Consider the following 26,745-nt stretch of genomic DNA (forward strand, 5'->3'; position numbering starts at 1 on the left):
GTAATGAAGACAGCTGCTGTATAATGAGCTGGATCTACACAAGGGCAGAGCCTCGAAAGGGTAGACGGGAAGGAACAAGGGCTTGTATTCTGGTCCTTATTAGAAGAGTTTCCTTGGGAGAGGGAAATGGATTATACACAATTCTTATGTCAAGACTTGGAGTTGAATGTTTCAGATATATTTGCCACTAATTTGCAATATTCTCACCAGGCTTGACCTCTGTGATCTACTATAAATTGCATCTTGATCATCCAAATATGTACTTCCCATTCACATGACAACTGTGCCAGTGTGTGGGAACTCATTTGATGGTTGCAGACCTCCGACTGTGAAGCTTTATTTTCCTTTAGGTTCCAAGGCTATCTTTTCTTCATTCACAGTAACTAAGAAGGAATCAAAGAACTGGAACTCTTCAGTGTTGTGGAGAGATGGTACTGTTTGGAGAAAACCAAATGGTATTACTTCATCTTTCTATCCCCATCATGAAGCACAAAGTCTTGCTTTGGTAGGAACTGGTGTGTGGATGGAAACTTACATCACCCATCACCCCTGTCACTAATAAGTAGGCTCCTCTTATTCACTATTGTATCTTGGGTGCCAGAAGAATGCCTGGTTCAATAAATGTGTGTTGAGTGACTTTTTGGCCAGCTTAAAAAGGGCCTTTATCAGATCCAGCAAACTTATAATTTTTTATTAACTGTTTTCTACTTGCTGATGAGCCTAGTTCAATCATCTCTACCTCCTCAAACTCCCAGCCCTACCTCTGACCTTTCCTCCATCTCAACTCCTTCTCCCTATCACCTCTTTGATAACTCTAGTAGAAACCATGGCCTTGTACTTTACAAAGAAACTGGAAGCCACCAGACAAAGGTCAGAGTCCCTCAACTTCCTGCTACAAAATCTAGAAACCATCTTCCCTTTTCTCATAATAAAGGAGACATAGCTTCCTCTTTCCCAAGGCAAGCTCTGCCAGCTGTGATTTGTACACTCCTTTTCCCACCTTCCTAGGAATCCTACACACAGTGTCCCTTTGCTGTGTCATATGCTCTCATTCATCACCATGCCCTTCCTCTCCTCCTCCTTTCTCTCCCTCTCTCCAATCTTTCTTCACTGTTTCTCTTTCAGAGGGGTGCTTTCTGCTCTTAAATGAGTCTCTTGCATAAAAAAAAAAAATAACAATTTTTCACTTAACTCAAAATTACCTTCCAGTCACAGCATGTCTCCTTTTTCCCTTCTTGGCCAAACTTCTCAAAATAATGTCTACAATTGCTGCCTATTAATAAATCCTCTATTTCCTCATTTCTTTCTAACTCCCCCAAGTAGTGAAATCTGCATGCCCCATCACTGTATTTATATACCTTTCATAAAATCATCCACGATTTTGTCTTAACTTCCTAAAGAATTCTACCTTCTTGACCTTGTCTTGGTTTTACTCCTCTTTTCTTGGCCTCCTTGGGGAGCTTCTATCGTGCTACTAAATGGTGGAGTTTCTCAACATTCCAGTCTAAATCTCCTTCTCATCTGTATTCTTTCCCTAGTCAACCTTACCCATGCCAGCAAATTTAATTATCTTCTATAAGCAAAATCTCACATATTTCTATCACTAGTCAAGGTCTCCCTGTGAATTCTAAACACTTACATCCAATCTCCTCTGGATATTTACATATAGCCATCACAAAGTCATATCAAATTTGGCATATCTAAAATTAAACTCATGATCCTTCCCCCTCAGCTCCGACCTATATTGTTGCCTAAATTAACATGAATGGACCTAGGTTTTGATTTATACAATTGAGTGTTATCACCATCCATTCAATAAATGATTCCATGGATGGGTAATCATTCAATTATAACAGCTAAAACTTAGGAATCATGGTTGTCACATTCCTCTCTACACTCTCTATATTCAATCAAACACCAAGTTTGTTTTACTTTTTTAAACAGATCTCAAATCTATCCAGTTCTCTTCATCTCTACTCTGTAATCCCAGGGTAAGCCACCCTCATTTGTCTTATAGACTCCTACAATTATTTCCTGATATACTTTACGTCTACTCTTAACCCCTCAAATCTGTTCATACAGCAGCTGGGATACTGTTTCAAAAGTAAACCTGGTCATATCATACTCCCATTCTTATGATTCAATAACTTCATATCACTGCTGGCTGAGTGCCAGAATAGTTACAATGACCCATAAGGTCCATAACGGTACCTGCAATGCCCTCTCCAGGCTCTTTTCATACCTAATGCCCATTTGCCCCCTGCACTCAAGCCGCATGACCCTTCATTTGCCTCCCCAGATAAATCACGCTTTGGCTAGGCATGGACTCTTTTCATACTCTTCTCATTGCCTAAAACTCTATCCCTGAGCTCCCATCACCTGGTTAACTCCTATACATCCTCCAATATGACTACTAACTGAGACTTCTTTACCCTTCCAGACTAGGCCAACCCTCCATACACGCTGCATGTCTCTTTCATTAGAGCTACTCCAGTCATAATCATATAGCAACTTAAGTGTTTATTTGATTGAATGACTGTCCTGCCATTAGATTCTAAATTCTTTGAGGGCACATTATACCTAGCATAGCATCTGATAAATAGTTTAAATACAAATTAAGGAATAAACAAATGATCAAAGTATTCAATAAATGGTGGTAGTGGCATTAATAGTAAAAATTGAGCTCTTTTTCTGTAGACAAACAAATCTAAGGAAAGACAGTACCTTTACCCTAAGCCCAGCCATGTCCTCTTATGCAGCTCATCGTGTTTCCATTTTTCTGAGTCCTAAATATACCTAGGACCTACTCTGGCAAATCAAAGAGAACGATTGAAGTAAGAATATAAAAATGTTACCTTCACAGTTCAGGTAGTGGACTTCGGTTATTATCTGTCTGGTTTCTTCCTCCCTTCTAGTTGGAAATAAACCTCCTGTGTAATTCACATTAGCCAAGAAATCTAAGCTAAGCCAATCTCATTATTTCTTTGAGGAATCTGGCTCTTAAACACAGATCCAAAAGCAGGGAATATAGTTGGAATTAAGCATCAAATGACAGTGACCTGAAGATGCTACTCATGAGCATCCCCTAGTTGGCCCTCAAGAGCTAACACTGTTCCTGCCCTGCCTGAGACCAGGGTGTTTATCTCAATTACCCGGTTTGCTACAACTAAACAGGTTGTGTTTATTTATTTGTTTGCTTCTACAGTATTACTAATGCTCTTCATCAAAGAAAATTAACTGATGTAGTTCAGCAGATGAAATTAACAGATATAGATAAGATTTTATCCCATATCAAAAATATATCTTCAAGTTTTCATATGACATATAGGTTCATAAAACTTAATTATAGGTCAGAATAAAGAAAAAATATCAATAATTTCAGAAGGCAGATGTTATATAATTGACACTTTAAAATAAAAGATTAAAAACACCCTTAAATTTAATCCCAGGTTTACAAATCACTTTGTAAAAAATTAATCCCAGATTTACAAATCACTTTAACTAAAATGTGATTGAAGACAAAAATCAATATTACATGTTGCGTCCTACTTTAAGTCATTTATTGAATGCCTACCATGTGCCAGCCTCCTGGCCAGGGATCAAATCTTTTTATTAGATCACCTCCTTGAATTCTTAGTACAAGAACATAGCACTTATTGAATGCTTACTGTATTTCAAACACTGTGCTGTTTGTATATTGTCTTGTGATCCTCACAGCCACCCTAGTGAGTTAGAATTTGTTAATCCCACCTTACTGAGAAAACTGTGCTTAGACAGGCCCTGTCATTTGCGGAACTCCACACAGTTTCAAGTGGCCAAACTAAACTTCAGTCTGCCTACACCATTAACCAGTTTAGTGCCATCGCTAAACAGCAAAACCCATGACAGAGCATCAGAGGAAGTGACCAGAAAAGGAGTGGGAAACCTGATTATCACAAATGAGTCTCTAATGTCACACAAGCAGCAAACGTGCTGCCCTTCCATTTTCCCCCATTCTCCTTCTTTCTTTCCTGTAAATGCCCACCCAGGTAGCAAAACATGATTGAGTACTCTCTCTACCGTGTATGCAGCAGCAGTGTGCTGGACATGGAAGTAGAACAGTGAATAAGTAAAACAGCACTCCGCAGTAACTAATCTTAACATCTTTGTTGGGGAGAGTGGTGATTTTTTAAAGTTTATTTATTTATTTTGAGAGAGAGAAAGAGAATGAGAGGGAGAGGGAACACAAGCAGTGTAGGGGCAGAGACAGAGGGGGAGAGAGAGAATACAAATCAGGCTCTGGCACTGTCAGCACAGAACTTGATGCAGGCTCAAACTCACAAACAGTGAGATCATGACCTGCGCTGAAATCAAGAGTCTGATGCTCAACCAACTGTGCCACACACATGCCCCAAGAGCGATGATTTAAACAGACATCTCTTGGAGACTACAAATTGTTATTGGAACTGACAACACCCTGTAAGTGCATTAGGAATAATCCATATTTTTAGGCATAAGGCTACTGAAGTATGTACATATAAAATAACTTGCCCAGAGACCCACTAGACCAAACACAGTCCTCTTAGATGCTAGAACTGGGGCTGACATACCCATTTTCTGACCGATGAGACAGGGTCCTCCATCCACTGCTACTCTGTTTCTCCATTTTCTTCTCTGACCTAAATCATGACACTAGCCTTTCTATTGAAATAACCAATGGCAAACCTCAGCTGGAGAGTCCGAGGAAGAACTAATGAAGAGTATCTATCACTCTGAAGAGTGTTGGCATTCTCAGTTTATATTCCTTTCAACTTCAACTGCTGTTTATATTGCTCTTCACAGCCTGTTTTGCTCTTCCTGAAAAAGACTCCTTCCATGATATTATATTTCCCTCTCTCCTTGATCTTGGTGTTTGGCCCTAAGGACAGCTACCAGACTAATTTTAAAAGTAGGCTGTTCAAATTAAGAAGTGCATGCATGTGCATATGCATGTATATGTGCATCTGTATGTCACAGGTGGGAAGGGGAGGAGGAGAGAGAGGGAAAGAGCTAGCAAGCTAGGGAAAGAACAAACAAGGCTGGAAACTAAAGTATAAAGAGGTTATTAATTTTTATTTTCACCTAGGACAAGTCACTGCAATCAGATAATCCCCGGGCTTCCTCTAGCTCAGAGAGTCAACAGCTCAAAATTCACTCTGTATAAAGCAATGCCTACACCTTCCAGTATCACCCCAGATATTGCTGTGAACTTGTTGCAAGAATGGTTGGAGGAGTTGGAACCACCCTAAAAGCCTTGCCCACTCATCCAGCATCTCCCCCACAGTCTTCATACCATGTCCAGTTCCCTCCACTTGCAATCACTTCTAGACTCACAGGATCATACTGATTAAGAAAGAACTAGAGAGGACATCAGGTCCAGTAATTTTCATATTCTAGTGTACGAACAAGTCTCCTCTGATTCAGGAGGTCTGGGCAAGGCCCCAAATTCTGCATTTCTAGTAAGTTCCCGCATTGATACTGAGGCTATTGGTCTATGGAGAATACTGAGTAGTGAGAAGTTCATTCATTTTTGTCTGACTTATAATCCTTTCGAACAGCTCTGAAAGGTCTCCAATCTTACTAAATATCTTCCCTGCTAAGGGGTCCCTATCTCTCACAGAGCTTCCTTTATTTTTATTCAGAAAATTATTAGAAATCCCATCCTTATTTTAAGTCAATACTCACTTGTCTGCAGCATCTTTACTTGGCTCAAAGAAGCAACATGGAAAACGCCGAATTCATCTTCCACACGCAGTCTCGTAGAGATGGGCAAACCTCTCTAATCATTGCACCCTACTGACGTGCTCCTTCCACGAAGCGAAATCTTTCCTGGGGCTCTATGCTATCACTTTTCTGATTTCTAATCTCCTTGCTCTCTTGGTCGCCTTCATCTGACTTTTATCAAAATTCCAACAATTTACTGGGATGTCATCTTTTAGTGTCTGTTTCTGTGATGTTTGCAGAGCTTGCTGTTCATTTATTACTTAACATTAGGCAAATTCTGTGAAAAGGCATTTCAAAGAAAATTATCATTAAACATTAAAAAACAGTCAAGCTCAAGCCCAATTAAAACAATACTGTACCCCAAAAAGTAGTGTTGGCAAGGTTTTGGGGGCATGTGAATGCTCAGTCACCACAGAGGAACTGTAAATTTAAATAACCTTTTTGGAAAACTAGAGAGTGAAAGGTCAATTTAACATTTTTTAAATGTTTACTTGTTTATTTGGGAGGAGAGGGGCAAAGACAGAATCCCAAGCAAGCTCCCTACACGGGGCTCCATCCCACCAACTTGAGATCATGACCTGAGCTGAAATCAAGAGTCAGACGCTTAACTGATTGAGCCCCTGAACTTAACTTTTTTCTTTTTAGGCCTCTAACACAGGCTTACAAAAAAGTTACAAAAAAGCATGTTTCTTTTTAATCATATCATTTTTGGCACAGGAATTCTACTTATATGAATCCAGTTACTGGAAATATTTTTATCTCAGTCAATTTTCCCTTATCCTAAATTTTATAACACTACTATCACTACTATGAGGACTTCTTTCACTAGTAATACTAATATTAACTATCACGTATTAGACACTTAACCATATGCCAGGTACGCAGATGAACTCATAGAGCCTTGAAGTAAACACTGCAATTGTTTCAGTTTTTACAGTGGTAGAAATAGTGACTCCGAGAGATCCAGCATCTTCTCAAGGTCACATAGAATGTGATCAGTCTGCACACTCAGTAGTTCTGTCATCTAGATTTCCCATCTCTATCTCCTCCCACCATCTCCACTGCCACCATCTAAGCCCGAATGATCATCACTTCTTACTTGGATTACCAAAATAGCCTGGATCCCCTCATCTTCCTTGCCTCCATCCATTTCTTCACTGTAGCCAAAAAGGATCCTTCTGAGGATCATGTCATTCTCATGCTTACAATGTATGTTTCATTGGCTTTTGTAACAGAAAGGGAAGAACAAAGACCTCGATGTGGCCTGCAGGTCTCTCCATGGCCCCCATCTCGCAATATGTCCCTCACACCTACTCCTCATAGGTACTAGACTCCCTCCCTCCCATCACCACAAGGTGTTTGCACATGTTCTTTGCTTTTCCTGGAATGTTCTTCTCCCGGCCTCCAACCCTAAAAATCTCATGTTAGTTTCTTCTCACCTCTCATATCTCAGAACTAGATTATATTTTACAGCTTTATTAATGAAGTACCTCTTTTGTGTAACCCTGCCAAAATTTTATATTATATTAATTAGTCTGACTCTCCAACTGGCCGACAAAAATAGTTGGGCTAGTTTTAGTCAAAATACATTCTACAATAGCTGGTATGCTGAATGGTGTCATCTACAAGGACCCCTTATATAAACAGCACTAATAAGGCAAATTGCCACTTTATTCTATAGGCTAATTTATACAAGAACAATATGGAGTGCTTCTGTGTAAAAGCAGTTTGATAGGTTCTATTCTTAGGTGCATAAAATTTTAATTTTTCTTTCACATTTATTTATTTTTGAGAGACAGAGCACAAGCTGGGGAGAGGCATAGAGAGAATGAGACACAGAATCCAAAGCAGACTCCAGGCTCTGAGCCGTCAGCACAGAGCCCGATGTGGGGCTACAATCACAAACCTTGAGATCATGACCTGAGCTAAAGTAGAATGCCCAACTGGCTGAGCCAGCCAGGTGCCCCTAAAAGTTTAATTAACTTAAATAAGAAGTCCCTTAAAGCAAGATTCCCAGAATTGAGGGTAGGTGTCAGCTGTGAACTGACCTTTGGGTGGATATTTTGTATCCATAGGAACACTCTGCTTAAAGGTAGATATCCCTAAAATGCAAGAGTCAGTCACTCATATGAGAATAAAATAGAATATGTTACATAGTAATTCTGAGTCATGATTCAGGGCAAAAGCCTTGCACTCAGCAAAAGGTCAAGTCTGTTTGGATCCAGATCCTGTTTGGATCCTGTAACATAATAATTAACCATGTGACTTTGTGAGGCATCTAATCTTTATAAAGCCTAGATTTTCTCATCTGTAAAATGGGAATCATAAAAATAACTCTTCAATGGGGTTTTTCAAAGATTGTATTTAAAATTTTTGAATAAAATACTGGTGGAGGAGGTCATCAAGAGGATGTGACTACCACTGACCCATGAGCTGGACCCAGGCAATCAGAGGCTCCTTATACCCTCTCCTGTCCTTGAAATGTTATGTTCTGTCCACAGAACCTACCCAAGACCTATTCCAAGAACACAGCCTAGAGAGAGTAAGGTGTTGCTGAGACCATCCACACAGTACATGTGATTGGACCCAGTTAAGGCCTCTCTATAAACTTTTAGGATTCTAGCAGGCACATGCAGAAATCTGCTGGTCTATGGCCACCCAGGACAAGCCTCGTACATATATAAGTTCCCTTACTTGTTAAACCTACACCTGGAGTAATCTGCCTACATCTGGAGTAATCTGACTTGTTCTTCAGTCTCTCCTTCCTCTCCGTGTATGGGAACCAGTTTGCAAACCGACAAGCACTCACATATCTCCTGGCACACAGTTAGCACTCAATCATGGAAGTTGGCATTGCTGCCACTGCTGCTGTTGATAATGATGATATTTTTTCACTTCGAGAGGGGTGAAGCTTAAAGGAATAAGACTTTAAACATTATGTGGGCAGGGCTTTCAGCCAATAGGGACTTTTATCTCCTTTTAAAACACACCATATTGTCACGTGCTGCCTTTCACTGCATCACATTCTGATCTGCAGAGAAAATTATCTATTTTGGATGCTGCATCTACCTCCATAAAGATGTAATTACTAAAGTCTCCATCTGTTGGTTGTTTAAACACCCTTAGTCATTCTCTGTTTCCAATCAATATAAGTCATTAAGATTGGAGTGGAAACTGATTTTATTTCTATCAAAGAGCTTTAAAAAAATGTACGATCCTCTTCCCAGATACATGCCATCTCCTGCCACGGAAGTCTCCACTGACTTTCTGGGAAACTGTGAATACAGAGAAGTGTTCTGTGAAAATTAGTCTAAATCAAGAATCTCTTCTTTCTCTTTCATAAACCTGCCAAAGTGCACATCAAACAAAATAAGGCTTTGTTTCCTCACCTGTAATGCAAAAATGAAAAGAGAGCCTATCTCACAGGATTATTGTAAAGATTACATGTGTTAATACATGTAAGATGCTTAAAGTAGTGCCTGGAAAGAATAATTATCCAACAAATATCAGCTATTATTTTTTTAATTTTATAGATTTTTAGTAGATGCTACTGTTACCCTCACGCCACATTCCTTGTCCCACCTGATGGCCACAGCTACAAAAAGTAGTCCTCTGCACGCTCAGACTTACCTCTGCTGATAGAGGTGTGTCATAAGTTCATATTGCATTTCTATCCTATAACCTTCTCTGACAACCTGCAAGCTTGTTCAACCCATGAGCAAGAACAGTCCAGAGATGTAGGGGACTTACTGCCCTCAAACAAAGGGGGACAGAAATTGGTGGATAAAAACTTAAGCTCCTTTTCATTTATGTGAACAATTCTGAGAGGTTTTCTATTTAATTAACAGGAAATTACAGTGGAATTGACCCCCAATTGTGGTTTTCTTGGGTTCTCTACACATGAGCTTCCCTTCTTTCCTTAAATGCCATCCAAAGATATTGTCAAATATTTGACAGTGACCCTGATATTTCACTTCAGTCTTCTTCACGCAAAACATTCCCAACCCACATCAAACACTGCCTTCAGGAGACTGTACCCCTCATCAATCTCACCATCTTCTCAGAGCTAGAGGGTGCAGATCCACACTCAGGTGAGCTGGGGAATCGATGTGCACATACTTTCTTAGCAGCTCCTTTGACTTGCTGTCCTGTACTGATAGCTCATTAAAACTGAGAAGTCCTTTTCACATTAACACTCCCAATGACATCTTCCAGTTTTTAAGTCTTACAACAGTCTTTTTGACCCCCCCAAAAGAAATACATTTATGTTATTAAATTACCTTATTACATATATTATTATTAATATTTATTTAAAATACTGTACTATTTTATTGAACATTTAAAATACTGTACTATTTTATTGAACATTTCATCAGGAACTATTTCACCCTTCTAGCAATCCTAAAAGTGCAGAATTGCTATTTTAATCATTTTGCTGATGGGATAATTGAAACTCACAGAGGTTAAATAAGTTCCTTGTGGTCACAGAGCCAGTAAGATGAATGTCCAGGATTTGAACCCCGAGCCTGCACTAGAGTCCATGCCTTTATCACTCCTATATCATCTCTCTGTATCCCTTATTAGACATCATTCTATTTGATTAGACCTACCTTTTCACAACATATAGATGCCTTTGAATCTTTAATTTGTTTTCCTATATACTGTGTATCTTCCCCAGGCTGGAGTTCTCATCTCCTACTGTCCACCCTTTTAAGTTTAATGACCGTGCACCTCAATGAGATACTGTATCCCAGTACTTAAACTTTATCAGAAATGTATATTAAAGTTTCTTAATAGTGATCTCAACAACAAAGCTCATCATGTATGAGAGGCCCCAAATCCTGGCTCTGCCATGACTTTCTATTTAAATCACTGTTAAGGCTGTTCAGCTAGTTTTCCTGGTTCTCCATCTTCTGTGCACACGGAAGGAGAGCACTTCCTGCCCCTACTGTGTTTGAGTGGATGCACATGACTAGCCCTGGCCAAAGAGCTCTGAGCTACAAGCAAAAATGGCATGTACTGCTTATTTCTGGACGAGAGCTTATGATTACTGACCTGAGATGTTCCAGAGATCACTTTCTATTGCAATGATCGGCAAAGTCCCAGACGGTGATCATTCTATCAGCCTGGGTCCCAGAGTGAGTACAGCACAAGACAGGCCCTCCTACTGGCCAATGATAAATTTGTAGTGTGAGTGAGAAATAAATCATTACTGCTTTAAACCATTACATCATAATCTGCCCCATCTTGACCAACAGATTATTCCTGGACAAGTCACTTGACCTCTTTCATTTCAGTTTTATCATTAAATTTAACAAATAAAAGGGAATAAATAATATTTAGTGAGCATCTCTTAAGGATAAGATGCTTAAAGATAAGTACTCTCATTTGATCTTCTCAACAACCACATAAGGTATCATCCCTTGCATAAATATTCTTGAATTCAGATATCTCTCAAGTCTACTGCTGCCATAGTAATCCAGTACTATTTCTTACTTAGAATACTGTACCAGCCTCCTGCCTACATCCTGTTAAAACTTTACCCTTCTTAATTCTCCTGCTCAAAACTTTCCAAAGATTTCTCTCTACAGTATGAATCATACCCAAACTTTATATCAAATCCTAGAAAAATTTACATGATCTAGTCCCCACCAGTCACTTCAAGCTAATCACTCATTCTCTCCTGTCCACTCATTAAGTCCCATCTAAACTTGTCTTCTTGGTATTTCTGAAACACATCAGGCTGGTTACTGCCTCAGGACTTTTGCACTTGCTATTACTTCTGCTGGGACTGCACTTCCCTTTGCTCTTTTATGATCAACTTCCCATCATTCAGACCTCAGCTCAAATAACATCTCCTGAGATAACTTTTCTTAGACCAACCTTAACAAAAGAACCCCTCCAGCCTTATGTTTGTATGGTCCTGTATCCTCCTTTTTCATCATAACACAAATTATCCCCTGAAATCATATTACTATTAGTTTGCTTGTATATTTGCAGAAGTCTCTACAGTAAGAAAAGCTCCCCACGACAGAGATTTTTGTTTTGCTTGTTTGCTGATGTTTCCACAAAGTCTAGGACATTGCCTGATAACATAGTGAACCCTCAAGAAGTACTGGCTGAATAAAATAGAGTGAAAAAATCTTCAATTTACAGATGAGATGAGGCTGGGAGAGTTTGAGTAACAATCATGCCTTACATGATTTCTATGAGTGGGCCTGATTCTAAACCCCACTGCCTTTTAGTACAGTAAGGCACTGCCAAAAGAGACAGAGTGATAGACAGCAGACCGGGCTACATGGTAATGCACAAGTGTTCTTCCAGGCTTTGGATTCTATTGTGGATGCAAACAAACCATAAAGGCACATTGATCATGCTTTCTCCAGAGGGCCCTGGATTTCCAATGGAACAAGATAACTTGAGAAATCCATTGATCTCCCATTTTTGTCATGCTGTGCAGGTTGCAAGGATCAATGGAAATTTGTACTCTCCTATCCATGACCCTGAAACTATTTCATAGTTCCACCCAGATTCCCAGAGCTCTGCAAAATGCACTGCTCAAAGTGCACACAGATTATTTTAGAGTAGCACCCTCTGTGTTAGCTATTTCCCAGATCCTTCCAATTCAAAAAAAATGTCTCCTGCTTCTCTCCAGCTCCTGCTTGAAAGCCAGCACTCCAACCCAGCGGTCCTCTGGCTGAGAGTCTGACACACTCTCATTGGCCCACAGCCTGTGCAGGGGCGGGGTCTCCATCTCTTCAAAAGGGATCCGGGTCTGAGCAGCCTAACCTTTCTGAAGTACTCTTCCCCAGCCTCTTCCCCCTCCCCCTGAGTCTGTGCTTCCCTGCCTGCTTTCTCTTTCTTTTCTGACTCAGCCTGGGGCAGACGCTTCTATCAGAGGAGGCTCAGGTCTTGCATTTTAATGTCAGTAATGGAAAAACACAAGAATGTTTCCTGGATCCACCAGCAGGACCTGGAAGATCCATCCGAGAAATACCTGAACAGCACTGAGGACTACCTGGCCTTCCTCTATGGGCCACCACGCAGCCACTTCTTCTTCCCAGTGACTGCAGTGTATGCGCTGATTTTTGTGGTGGGAGTCGGTGGCAATTTCCTGGTGTGTCTGGTGATTCTTCGGCACCAGACTATGAAGACACCCACCAACTACTACCTCTTCAGCTTGGCTGTCGCCGACCTCCTGGTCCTGCTCCTCGGGATGCCCCTGGAAGTCTACGAGATGTGGCGAAACTACCCCTTCCTGTTTGGGCTGGCGGGCTGCTACTTCAAGACGGCCCTCTTTGAGACAGTGTGCTTTGCCTCCATCCTCAGCGTCACCACGGTCAGCGTGGAACGCTATGTGGCCATCCTCCACCCATTCCGTGCCAAACTGAAGAGCAGCCGGCGGAGGGCTCTCAGGATCCTTGGCCTCGTCTGGGGCTTCTCTGTCCTCTCCTCTCTGCCCAATACCAGCATTCACGGCATCAAGCTCCACTACTTCCCCAATGGGTCCTTGGTCCCGGGCTCTGCCACCTGCGCGGTCATCAAACCCATATGGATCTATAATTTCATCATCCAAGTCACTTCTTTCCTCTTCTACATCCTCCCCATGATCGTCATCAGTGTCCTCTACTACCTCATGGGGCTCAAAGTGAGTATTCAAGCTCGCTGGCTTTGGGCAGCATCTCTTCTGCTCTCACTGACTCAATGGTCAGAGAAAAAAAAATGGGAGAAATTCACAATTAGAAGGAAGCATAGAGAATAGAATGAGCTCAGAGGGGAAACAAAAGTTAACAGACCTCATGTTAGGCAAACACTGACTGACCACAGCTATAAATCATTTCCTTTAACTCATATATCATTATTCTTCCCTCTATGTCTGTGGCTTTCAAATCTAGGAGTTGCTAGAAATCTGACTATGGGTATCAATGTGCAGGTCCCTGCCCCTGGAAAATTCTGATTCAGTAGGTCTGAGAGGGAGCCTCATTTTAAATAGCATAAGGTGGCCACCCCAGGAGAACCTGTTCCACACTCTGTTGTCTCCTGCCCCATCTACTGCCTGCACTGGAATTTTCCTCTGTACCAAGTTGGTCTGAGTATAATATAAACTCTCTATCTTATACTCCAGGACAGATATACTGTTCCTTATGATTGGTCCCTTTGGTTGAAATATCAGGCTAAAATGCAAAAAAATATGGCTTGAGTGGGACCAACTTGGATTTCTCTTGATCAGGTGGAAATTGGGGGATAAGGAAGTGAACAGGGAACATAAGATAGAAGAAAGTGGGGATAAATGATAGCTGGGATTGATAAAACACTATCACTTTGTTTTCAAGATATCTTATAATTAGAGGTTCCTTTCCTGTACTCATGGTGGTATGATACACATGAGTTGGTTTTTTTTTTTCTAGATCGAAATTAGCTGAGAGAAATTAATTAGTGAAGGTAGTAGTGAGTCTATATGATTCCTCTCCTGGTATGTTTCTGCATTGAAATTCATAGAGATGAAACCTAACTGTGACAGTTTCATGCCCATTTAAGGAGGCATCTTGTGCTGTATACAGTCTTGGGACTACTTAGATTCCCAGATCTGAAGCTCACATAAAACATACTTTTAGGCAAGCCGCACAATTCTTTCCTGGAGTTAGTGTTCACATTTAAAATGAAAAGGTCACATTAGATCATATCATATCTAAGTCTCTGGATAGCTCTAACAAGTCTGTAATAACAGAAAAGAAAGGAAAGGAAAGGAAAAGGAAAGGGAAAGGAAAGGGAAAGGAAAGGAAAAGGAAAGGAAAGGAAAAGAAAGGAAAAGAAAAGAAAAGAAAAGAAAAGAAGAAGAGAAAAGAAAAGAAAGAAGGAAGGAAGGAAGGAAGAGAAAGAGAAAGGAAGGAAGGAAGGAAGGAAGGAAGGAAGGAAGGAAGGAAGGAAGGAAGGAAGGAAGGAAGGAAAGGAAGAAAATCTGTAAGCAGGAGCAATGAGAATGAAGAATGAAGGGAAAACAAAACAAACATCACATTCACATCATATGCTTCACAATGGCTCTGCCACCATGTATTCTGTGACAGACAAGGTACTCTCATCTCAGTGCAGTTTTCAGAAAGGTGAATATCAAAAATGATTGCCCCACATGTGGTCCTTTTGAATATATGCTGTGCCTAAGATGAGGAGCAGAATCCAAGTAGGAAGAGTAAATTCTAAGTACCACAAATGTCTAGACACAGGAATAAATTTAATCAGGCAGAGACTTTTGCAATTCTCTTCTTTCTATTCCCAGAAACTCATGTCACCCGGGACTAGCTTACAATGTCTTTAGAATAACCTGTATCACGGAGGGGGGGGGGAGGGATTTCTGCATTATTCCAAATATCATGAGCCCTATGAGAAATCTCCACCCCAAACTTAACAATACCATCTCATCCAACACCAAACAATCATTCATCTTGGGTTAATTTGGAAGAAGTATTTAACTTTGAGTAGGAAACACATATCCCCCACCCCAACCAATTACTTTGTGTTTCACTTTGTTCTATTGTCATGAACTTATGGCTATCTTGTATCAGGAGTGAAGTGACAGCTCAGACAACACCTTAGAAACTACCTAGTTTGCTTTGTGTGTATAGTGAAATTTAGAACCTTCCTATTCTCAGGAAGGATGAGCTGTTACCCAGAGGACACCAGAGGAAAACTCTCAGCTTAGAAAATCACTTCTAGAGGAATTTAAAGATCTATAGACTGAGTCAGGAGAAAAAGGCCCTAGTCTTTAGCCTTTGCACATACTGTACCTTTTGCTGTATCATTGCCCAAAACGTTCCTACTGTTGACCATCACAATCCACTTTGCTTTTCTAACTCTAATTTATCTTTTAAATCATATTTCACCCATACTTCCTCAGGAAAGCTCTCTGACTCTAGCTGCATCTGGTCCCTGTGTATGTGGTGGTCATGGTCCCTGGTGATTTCTCTTCATTGCATTTATTACAATTCATTGCATTTATTACAATTTATAATTCTAAACTTGTGGGGTTTTTCATTTATTTCTCTCCCACTAGATTGTATGCCCAATGAATGAATGAATGAATGAAGTTAAGTTATTTCATTCATTACTGGACTTTAGCTTTTCTACATTGGAAAACAAGAGAGTTGCCAACATTGTTTCCAAGAGCATTTTGATCTAAGAGATTTTAAAGAGACCATAGCAACTCTGATGATTATTGAGTTACTGACTCCCTTGATGATTGGCTTTGGCACTCACTGCCTTCAGAAGGCCAAAAACCTAAGACTGATAAAATCCCAGGACCAAGAAAGAAAGAGGGGAACCTCATGTGCACTCAAAGCTGAGCATTCAGGGTGACTTCATCATTCCAGGACACAAGTATCCATTGATCTGCTCTCCAAGGTATGAAGCTGTCAGAGATGGAAAGCAGACAACCCCAGGGCAGGTTTCTTCCCATCTGGGAGCACCCTCTTTTGGAGCTGTCAGTACTCGGAACAGATTTTGTTCACATTGTGGAAATATTTACACAAAAGCCCTTAGGATTATATCTTAGTATTCTGGAGCTTAGTCTCCAAAAGTATATAAATGATTGTAATGATATAAACAACTGATCAGCATAATATGTCAGCCTGAAAATCCCCCACATGGCCCTCCCCTTCACCTTTTATCTTACACAGCTCAAGTGAGTAGATAGGAAGGCCTCTGAACTTCCTGTAGAGTAACCACAATTTTTCACTCATCTTTTTGTGTCCTGACTTTTGGAAGTTCAGGGGTGGGGAGGATACTTAATGTTTGAAGAGCTACTTTGCTAAACATCTGAAGGGGAAAAAAATAATTCAAACATAAAGCAGTACTTAATATTGGCTAGACAAATTGTATGGATTCTATTCTATATCACCTCCTTCAAATTCTGTTGAAACAATATATATGATGCACAAATATTCAGTTTTTCACTCTTCCCCCTCTGGAACCTGAAAAGTAAGAAGTGATTAATATAATTTTCTTTTCATTACAAACTATGCTATACAGGAATTTTGTTCATGGAAGAACTATATGAACTGCTTGCCTTATGTTTGATTTAAGGAAACTATTCCTTTAAGTGGAGAAACTACCAATGAGAACTTTTAAACCCACCCAAAGAGGAACTAAAAGATCTCAATAGTTTTTCATTGTTCCTAATTATGGACTAAAATCAAATTATGGGATGACTATCTTGTAATGATGGCAAAATTTTTGAAATGGTATGGGGTTGCCTGGGTGTCTCAGTTGGCTAGGTGTCGACTCTTGCTTTGGGTTCAGGTCATGATTATGAGTTTGAGCCCCACACCAGTCTCTGTGCTGACAGTGTGGAGCATGCTTGGGATTCTTTCTCTCTCCCTCTCTCTCTGCCCCACCCCTGACCTTGAGCACTCACGCTCTCTCTCTCTCTCTCTCCAAAATAAACTTTAAAAATAAGTATGAAATACTAAAAGTAGTATGAGATAATTATAACCTTCAGTAGATTTAATTGATGAGTTAGTAAGATGTGCAGTTTGATTTATTACTCTTAAACAATATATTTTTTTGTTGTCTCAGTGCATCTATTTGCTTCTTTGTCTCAGCACAAGTACTGATGTGTTGAAGGAAAATTTCTGAAAGGGACTCAGCAATCCATATTAGCGGGCCCACAGATATAAATAACCCTGTTTCACCAAAACTCAGTTTTTATTATGACTTTTGAGTAAACTGAGGACAATAAGCAGAATGACAGTAGTAATATATAGCTTATTGAATATCATGTGCCAGGCACTGAGATGAACACTCTACCTGCATTATTTTGTTTTACTATTTATTACATTAATAACATCATCATCAGCTTCCTCCTATCTATTCCTAATAACTGCACAATATTTTTCCTTCTTGTTTCTAAGTTGTAGGTGACCTTGGAAGAGTCAAATCTCACAGACTATTTAATCCCTTACTTTATAAAGACAAAGGTATATGTAGAGAGCACCACTATATCCAGAGAAAGAGTGGTCAGGTTGGTTAATTATCCAAGTGCTGCTTCAGGGCTGGTGTGGTTCTGAAAGCTACCTGACTTCTAGGCACTAGCTAACATGTATGTCAGAGAGTCAGGATATTCCTTTAACTGTGTAGGCAACTTTTAATGGCACTCTCTTCCAAGTCTTAGTTAATTTAAAATTATTTTTTAATGTTTATTTGTTTTTTGAGAGAGAGACAGAGAGAGAGAAACAGAGTGCAAGTGGGGGAGAGGCAGAGAGACAGGGGGACACAGAATCCAAAGCAGGCTCCAGGCTCTGAGCTGCCAGCACAGAGTTCTATGTGGGGTTCGAACTCACAGACTGCAAGATCATGACCTGAGCCAAAATCAGACGCTTAACCGACTGAGTCCCCCAGGCCCCCCAAGTCTTATTTAATTTTAAATACCTTCTCTAAAGTGTTCGGTACAAATGCCATCCATCCCAGGGTATACTGCAACATATACCCACACCAAATTCTTTTTTATCTTGAATTAGAATATATTTTCTTATAATTCAACAAATTGATCCTAATATACCCAAGACTCTATAGAATAAGTTGAATGTTCCTTCCACCTGATGGCCTTGATCAGTTTGTAAGAACTTTCTACATTGCTAATGAAGGAACCCCAACTCAATCTAGCAAAATCTGAAGGGCAGTATAGACCTGAAAAGTCAAGATGTTGAACTGGCTTTTGATGAAGATTAATCCTGTAAAGCATACAACTGTTCTCAAAGACCTAGCTTTATTTCTATTTCTTTGCTCTTCTTTCTATAATGTTGATTTCAACCTCAAAATCCACACAACAGTACATTGGTGGCTCCCAGCACTTTCCTCATGGAGGGAAAAAAAAAATAGCAGTTGTATGCCAGAATTCCATGCAGAGAACAAGAAGGGCTCTCAATAAAAGAGAAAAAAACTTCCATTCCTAGAAGTACAAGCAAGTATCTGAAACCCCATTGATTCCAATTATCTTAATCACTGTGACTGATGGAAAGGAGCTAAATTATTTAGGGCCTGAACCTGGAGCTGGAGATGGGCTCATTGCCATCCAAATTAATGATTGACTAAGAATGGAGAAAGCATAAATTTCCTAAAGGAAAATCAGGGTATCATTGATAGGAAAAGAAGAGAATAAATACTAGAGAATCAAGTGCAAATGCAAACTGTACCAACTTGTAGATATGTGATAGAAGTTTGCCATGACTCCTTAAAGCTTTCTTTATCTGGTTGTATATCCCCACAAACTAAAAATATATAAGTTAAAAAGAAGAAAATTCCACAACTAGGTAGATGATGCACATCTTCAGAGCCATGGAAGTTGAGAGGAAGGGGGAGGATAACAGACTGCAGTGGCCACCAGAGTATTGCAGAAGTAGATGGGACTCAAACAGGGTAGGAAAAATTGCATGTACAGTGGTGTTAATATTTGATATCTTTAGAGACTTCTTCAAGGATCGCCACATCTTGCAACAGGATGAGTGTATTTCCACATCTAAATTCAGAAACATATGCGGTCTTATCAGTAACATTAGTAACGCAGAATTTCTCAGATTGCGCTTCTTAAGATATGGTAGGTATTCCACTGAAAAGGGTTGGGTGGAGGGCTATTGTTTAGTCAGAGAAGCACTATCTCCCTCCAGGCTGGGGTTGGGGATGGCGGGTGCAGAAGGTGGGGGAAGAGTGATACATGAACCCATGGAAATGTTCATCATGTCCATCAGCACATTAGAGACTGAGAAGGCTCGCAATAAAGACTATAAAATTTATGAAGCAGAAAGAATATCTGTTTTTATTTGCTACTGCCTACCTACCCTACAGCAGAGAGATTCCATTCTAATAGGTATCTAACAATATTAATGAATGAATGAATGGCCTATCTAACTTTTTTTTTACTTTAGAATTTCACATTTTTTATAGAATACCTGTTAACATACTATATAACTAGCGTTCTGCAGAATAGCATATGATAAATGGTTGCCTTGCAATGTGGCCACAACCCTCGATCCTGTTGAGTTAGGTGACACGAATTGAATCCACCCCCAACTTACTGTTAAACACTTGACAAATTCTTACATTTCATTATGTCCTAGGTTTTCGTCTCCAAAATGAGTGTTAGAGTTACCTTTCTCAGATCATAATAGAAAGAAAAAGTGTTTCCCTCTGTTAGCATCTTTTTCCACTTCCCTCGCAGCTAAAGAAGGACCAACTTCTTAAGGCAGATGAAACGACTGCAAATATTCAAAGACCTACCAGAAAATCTGTCACCAAGATGCTGTGTAAGTCCTCCATTTTGTTTGGGGTTTGTTTGTTTGTGAAAGCAAAGGAGTTGCATTTGGGACTGAGAACGTGTTGCTGGGATCAGAATGAAAATTCTGAAACATAATGTTAAGGTCTGGTCTTCCTTGATTTTCGCAGGCTCTGAGAGCTTTCTCTTTTGTTTCTGTTTCACTTTTTAAGCCTCAAACAATAAACTACTTTGCATCATCATAACAGTCTCTGCTGTATTTGAGCATTATTTTCCTCTCTAAACTGAGAAGGTGTTTTCAACCTATTTTGTGTTATGAGTTGCTTTTTTTTTTTAAATACAATTAAAGCTGTGAACTCTTCACTCAGAAAATGTACAAATATACATACACAAATATTTTATAATCCTTTTCAGGGGATCACAAACCTCTTGATACCCATCCTTGGATGCCCTAGGATCTTTATTCCAGAATCAGAAAATATGGCCAAGAGTAACTCTAAGCCGTCATATCACCTATAAAATCATATGATTTTATATAAAACAATACACTCTTTTGTATAGATAGGGTGTTTTAAAAAATCCACACACTGATCTACACTCTCCCAAAAGAATGCTATAAAAACATGTGGTCCTGGGGTGCCAGAGTGGCTCAGTCAATTAAGCATTTGACTCTTGGTTTCTTCTCAAGTCATGATCACATGGTTCGTGGATGCAAGCATGGCACTGGGGTCAGACTCTGTACTGACAGCTGGAGGCTGCTTGGGATTATCTGTCTCCCGCATTCTCTGCCCCTCCCTCACTCTCAAAAAAAAATTTATATATATATATACCTGCACTAGCATATAGTATTGATGAGAGTAAGGAAGAAAGGAGATTTAAGATAAACTTCCCAAGACATAACCAAAGGCGTGAAAGAAACAAATCCTTCAGGCTAATATGTATATAAAACACTTTCTGTGACTATGTGGTGTTTATGAGCAAAAACATTGTGAAGTCACCAAAGTCTGTCTTTTCAATCCAGTAGTCATCGTTTAGGAAATCGCTTAGCCCCTGTTGGCACCCGACTTTCCATATTAAGAAATCTCCTGTCTTCATAATGTCTCTCTGCCATTCCTCCTTGATCATAATCTGCTCTTGCAAAAAGACTTGAAGTGCATGCACATTAAAGTCACAGTGATAAAATATAAAGTAAAGTATTTTGCCTTTGGTGTTGGAGTGTTCAATTTTAACAATAATTAATTTCTTAACTAAAGGGAATTGTAAGCAGTAGTGAGCAGATTAGGGACTTTTTCTTGGTGGGGTGGGGGGTAAACTCAGAAGAAATGTTCAGATATTCTTGAAACTACACCACACGGGCAGACCACTTACTCTGAGTACATTTAGTGCCAATAGGAACTATCTGTACCATTTACCAAGGAAACTTCAAATGCACTCACAAATTCAGAGAATTGTAAAATGAGCACCTGTTTACCTATAAACCAGCTTCAAACATTACTGACTCATATCTAATCTTGTTTCATATGTATTCTGATCTCCTCACTAGCCCCTACAAGATTTTCCTGAGGGAAATCTCCAGCAGCATGTCTTGGGAAATAAAAGTATTTTACAACTTCAGAAGAGAAAAAGAAAACATACATATTTATATTGGTGAAGACTAAATGCCCCGAAGAGAAAATATACTAGCTCTAATCTCTGTCTTAGGAGCTGAAAATTAAACACACACACACACACACACACACACACACACACACCACACAAAACTGGGCAATAGTATATTTCTGTGAGTCTATAATTTTTAAAAAAAAAAACAAAAAGAAATTGGAAGGAAATTTGTACTCTAAAAAAGTTACAATAGACACATCTCCATCCCAATCAAAAGATGCTTGCAAAGCAGTATTATGCTCATGATTTTTCTCTTTATGTCCCTCCCACCTGGTACAGAATGATTGAATTTGTAGAAGTTTCTAATTATTTCCAGAGTAACAAGATAAATTCATACATTTATACCATATACGACATCAATAGTTTGTTATTACTCTAGGACTTTAAAGAACACCAATTGACTGAACCCAGTCATTTTCGTTATATAACCAGTTTATATGGTTCCAACAACCTTCTTGCAACATATTTTCCACAATAGAATGTTTTCATAACTTTGAATAAAGTCAATACTATGTAAGCATTCTAAAGTAAACTCATATTGTATAAGAAATCTTGTACAATCATATGGCAACTGACCCTAAATCCTATATAATTCATTCTTGTGTGTAAGTGTTCTACATAAAGGTACTTTAGGATCTAGATGGCCCATTACAATGATAGCTTAAAAAAGATGGTGGAGGGGAAATGCTAGAAGGAATGGATGGACTCAGAGTGGGCATTATATATCTATCTTTGCCTTGACTCTCCTTTGCTCTCTCACTCATCATCCTTTTCCAGTTGTCTTGGTCTTAGTGTTTGCTATCTGTTGGGCCCCATTCCACATTGATCGGCTCTTCTTCAGCTTTGTGGAGGAGTGGACTGAATCCCTGGCTACCGTGTTCAATCTCATCCATGTGGTATCAGGTAAAATTTTAGCTCGTTTGGTTGTATCAAAAGTATCTACTTCCTCATCTCATTTAGAGGAGTAGGTTCTGTTGAGATATACTAATTATTATGGGGACCCGCTATACAATAAAAAACACATTTGATTTTTATTTTATTCACATATTAATTAGGTATATCACTGACCCAAAAGAAATATACCAAATCACTATTGTAGAGCCTACTTTATTGAAGACCTCAAGTCTAAGCATGGTGATTACAGCAGGAAAATGGTCTGAGAAGTGACTCTTTTGTTTTGCATCCAATGACCATATAACTTAATTGGGTTTTATTAATTAAACATCTATGTCCCTGAAATCTCATATTGTCTTAAGCATGTGTTAGATCCTCATGAAAACCAACAGAAGGGCATCCATGAGGCATCAAGGTATGCTTTTAGGTTACTTTAATGAGCTTGTTAAGGATACCACGGAATAGGGTGGAAATAGCAATGGAAAGAGCATGAAGTCAGAGGACCTGGGTCTGCATCTCATTTCCAATATTCTGTTTGAAGAATGTGGATTTCTTCATGCCATAGTTTCCTCAACTGGAAAATGGCAATAATGCCTGCCCTATACGAACCATGGGCTGTTGGTAAGAAGTAAATGAAGTATTTAGCTATTAAATTAAGTAAAAATAAGTAAATGAAATAATAGCTCTTAAAGAGCTTTGTACAATGCTGTATATCTTTCTATAATCATCACAACAAGGTTATTAAGTAGATATTATCATCACCATTTACAGCTGAAAGAACAGTTCCCTGAGAAAGAAATGACTTTCCCTAAGTCACTTGGCTGGCAGATAGTAAAAACAGTGTTCCAACCCAAGTTGTTCATATTCAAGGTCAAGATTCTTTCTCCTAAATGGAACAGAAAATGGTCACCCACATCCCTCTTTCTCAACCAATGTGGCTGTTAGACTTAGGTGCAGACAACCTTGTCCCTCTACCATGGCTAGTCACGGGCTACCTCTATGCGCACTTTAGATCACCAAAGACCTCACCAGAGAAGAGAGATAAAAGCAACTTGTGCACGTTAAGTTGCAGGTGTGCATAAAGCAAAAAAGAACAGTGTTCATAGGTATATTGAATGCTATGTATATTATCTATATTCAATCATGCATTCTTTTGTACTCAGGAGGCCTTTTGTATGGTTTATACCTTGACATTAGTATATTCCTCCACATTAAATTAATTGCTAATTCTGAGTTAAATCTCAAAAAAATTTTTATAGCTCTTAGCTTATCTTTGTGGTCAAGCTGAGAAAAAAGAAAGTGATTAAATAAATTGGAAAACACTGTAAGATCACATTAGACAACTCTTTGACTCTACATCTCCAGATGCATCAAGATAATGATTTTAAGATTTCCAAATTACAACGTTTATATTAACATTTTCCAGTTAAAATATCATCTCTCTCTTCCTCACATTGCCAACCAGATGAAGTCAAAACCTCTTAAATGCTACCAAAAAATGCCCCCAACTTGCCTTTTGATCCTCAAGTTATATATTTCCATTCATAAATCATATACTTGTCAAACTAGTTGATTAGAGAGTTCTGTATATCCTCATTATTCCTGCACAATATAACTATTCATGCCTCTGCACATTTGGCTTCTACCTGAAGTACTCTCTCATCTCTTCCCCAGTTATCTCCTGCCCATTTCAGGGTTGACAGCATTCAGTCACCCCATTAAACCCTTCATGGCCATCACAGTCCTTGTGTTTATGCCATTATGTGAATTTCCATAGGATGATTATCAGTCTTACATATTTTTCTCTTAACAGATATAGTTTGGTACTGTTCTTTTGTTTACTGTTGAAGTTAGCCATAGGTCTTCCCTCTGTAATACTATTTCATGTCCTTGGAGAACAAAGTCTAAATCCACTACCTACCTACCAATGTTCCTCAAAGTCTCTGGCACAGAATAAGAATTCAATCAGTATTTACTTCTTGAATGAATTCACATTCCATAGAAAAAATTCTCCTTCTATATTCCTCCCTGCCCAGTTCTGTGCACAGGGTGTATGACACTGTGTGTCCTGAACTATATGAATGAGGAAACAATGAATATGTTAATGACAGTACCTATCACTTGTTTTATATTCGTAGCTATTCTCAGTCCCTCTGTGGACAGCATCTCAACTTTATCCCCACGGTAATTCAGGGAGGTGGGTTAGGATGGTATTACTATTCCCATTTTACAGAGAAAAGGATTGAAGTGCCAGTTCCATCCAAAGTCACAGAACAAGCAAGGGCTAAGATCAGAAACAAAGTTCTCTGATTCTCCACCTTAGGATCATCTTGAGTCTTGGTGAAATAAAATAGGATATAGAAATAAAAGAAGCATATGTGCCAAACAAGAAAATGACAGTATGCAAGGAATTTGGTGGAGAAAAATAAATGGCAAAATACAATTAATAAAGTCGAAAGTAAGGTGGGAATAGCAATCAAGGGGAAAGGCGAGGTAGGAAAAGGGCATTGGGGAATATTTCTTTGAAAACATAGTTAGCATTCTAAGATATCTCATCAGGGACTAAAACTTAACTGATTTACCATTCCTCCATTACTTCCAGTTTCAAATTATAGATTTAAACAAAGCTCCAATGAGATAAAAACATCTTTCTTTCCTCTGATAGTTAAGCATCTCTCGTTAATGCTATGAGAGCATGTTCTTTAGTTAAACAAGTAGGGATCAAAGGAACTTGCCAAGCATCTCAGAGAGATCCCATGCCAGCCTAAATTTTTCCAAGACTCTTTAATCTTTCTGTGTTTGATTCCTAAATACACAGGTGGTAGATCAGTTCAGAGCATTTTGTATTCTCAATTAGAGTCTTGTATATATTATTACTTCCAAAAGAGGCAATCACGGGGATTCTAGGCCTTTGTTAAATATTTATGCTTCACTCTACCATTCCTCTCACTCAATTTCTCTTAGCATGTCTCTTTTTTAATCTCCTGTGTTCCAGGTGTCTTCTTCTACCTGAGCTCAGCCATCAACCCCATTATCTATAACCTACTCTCTCACCGCTTCCGGGCAGCATTCTGGAATGTGATCTCTCCTTGCAGACAGGTGCACTCTCAGCCCCACCTACAAGGGCCACCTGCCCAGCGGAATATCTTGCTCACAGAATGCCACCTTGTGGAGCTGACTGAAGATGCGGGTCCCCCGTGTCCCTGTCAGGTGACCAGCACCAGCTCTCACCCCCCTACAGCCCTCTGTAGTGGACAGATACTATGAAAGGAACACCTAAAGAGTTGATATTCCTTTATGTCACCACACCACAGGAAGGAACACCCTGTAATTTATACCTTCTTATATGATAGTAGGGACGTAAGATGAATCTTACAACTTATAAACCCACTTCTAATTTGTGTGTGTGTTTAAACAAATTGTTACCAAATCTTATATCTAAAACCCAGAACCTTTTGAGTTTTAGTTTCCTTTCCACCATTCTAACTGCCTCATGCCCCTCCACTAGTTCATAGAAAGAAAAAAAAATCACTACCAGTAAAGCATGACACCTATACTTTGAGTGATTTTCACTTTTGGAAACAGTTTGTCCTGCTCATCCCCACTCTGACTCAGGCTGTAACTCTCACAACCAATGGTCCCTGTGAGACCTAAAAGGAAGACATGTAGATGCTTTGTTACTTTATATGACCCAAGGGAACCATGCCATTGTTCTTCCACAGCAAACTATTTATGCTACTGCCTCATATTTTGCCTTTTTAATGTGATACACTAGAGTTTTGAAACCTGATGCTTGAGGAATCCTCCTGATAATATGGGGGTGCTCCTTAGAACTATTATTCCCACTATCCTAATCCCCATATCATTCTCAGTCATTCCTCACCATGAATCAGATCAGATATAAGTTCTACTCAGAAAAGAATGGAAGAGGGAGAAGGCTGTGGTGGAGGGTCAAAAGAGACATAAACTATACCAAACACAGACTTAGTTGTTTTCATAGTTTTGTCTAGACATGGATTTCTAAAGTCTTACTCCATAAAGAGACAGAGGTATGGTCTACTATCTTGGAAAAAAAAAAAAACCCCAATCATATAGTAACTACTAGTCTCAGCCCTATGACTCACCAAGTCCTTCACTACCTATAGAACACTCTTCACACGTATGAGAAAAATCAACTTTCCAGACGC

At 39.3% G+C, this 26,745-nt stretch overlaps 1 protein-coding gene across 1 annotated transcript; it reads left to right on the forward strand.

Moving 5' to 3' along the window:
* Positions 1 to 12,664: 12,664 nt before the first annotated feature.
* On the forward strand, positions 12,665 to 25,825 carry NMUR2 (neuromedin U receptor 2). Its single transcript, XM_029941257.1, has 4 exons — positions 12,665 to 13,390; positions 19,949 to 20,033; positions 22,442 to 22,567; positions 25,554 to 25,825. Exons 1-4 carry the CDS (start codon positions 12,665 to 12,667, stop codon positions 25,823 to 25,825), a joined length of 1,209 nt encoding a protein of 402 aa, XP_029797117.1.
* The last annotated feature ends 920 nt before the right edge of the window (positions 25,826 to 26,745 follow it).

Source organism: Suricata suricatta, chromosome 6, assembly GCF_006229205.1.
Source record: "Suricata suricatta isolate VVHF042 chromosome 6, meerkat_22Aug2017_6uvM2_HiC, whole genome shotgun sequence".
In the NCBI taxonomy this organism is placed as follows: domain Eukaryota; kingdom Metazoa; phylum Chordata; class Mammalia; order Carnivora; family Herpestidae; genus Suricata; species Suricata suricatta.

Coding starts and splice junctions, on each gene's coding strand:
- NMUR2 (XM_029941257.1), top strand. CDS start 12,665: ATGTCAGTAATGGAAAAACACAAGAATGTTTCCTGGATCCACCAGCAG. Junction 13,391..19,948: donor ACTACCTCATGGGGCTCAAA/GTGAGTATTCAA, acceptor CTTCCCTCGCAG/CTAAAGAAGGACCAACTTCT. Junction 22,568..25,553: donor TCTCATCCATGTGGTATCAG/GTAAAATTTTAG, acceptor CCTGTGTTCCAG/GTGTCTTCTTCTACCTGAGC.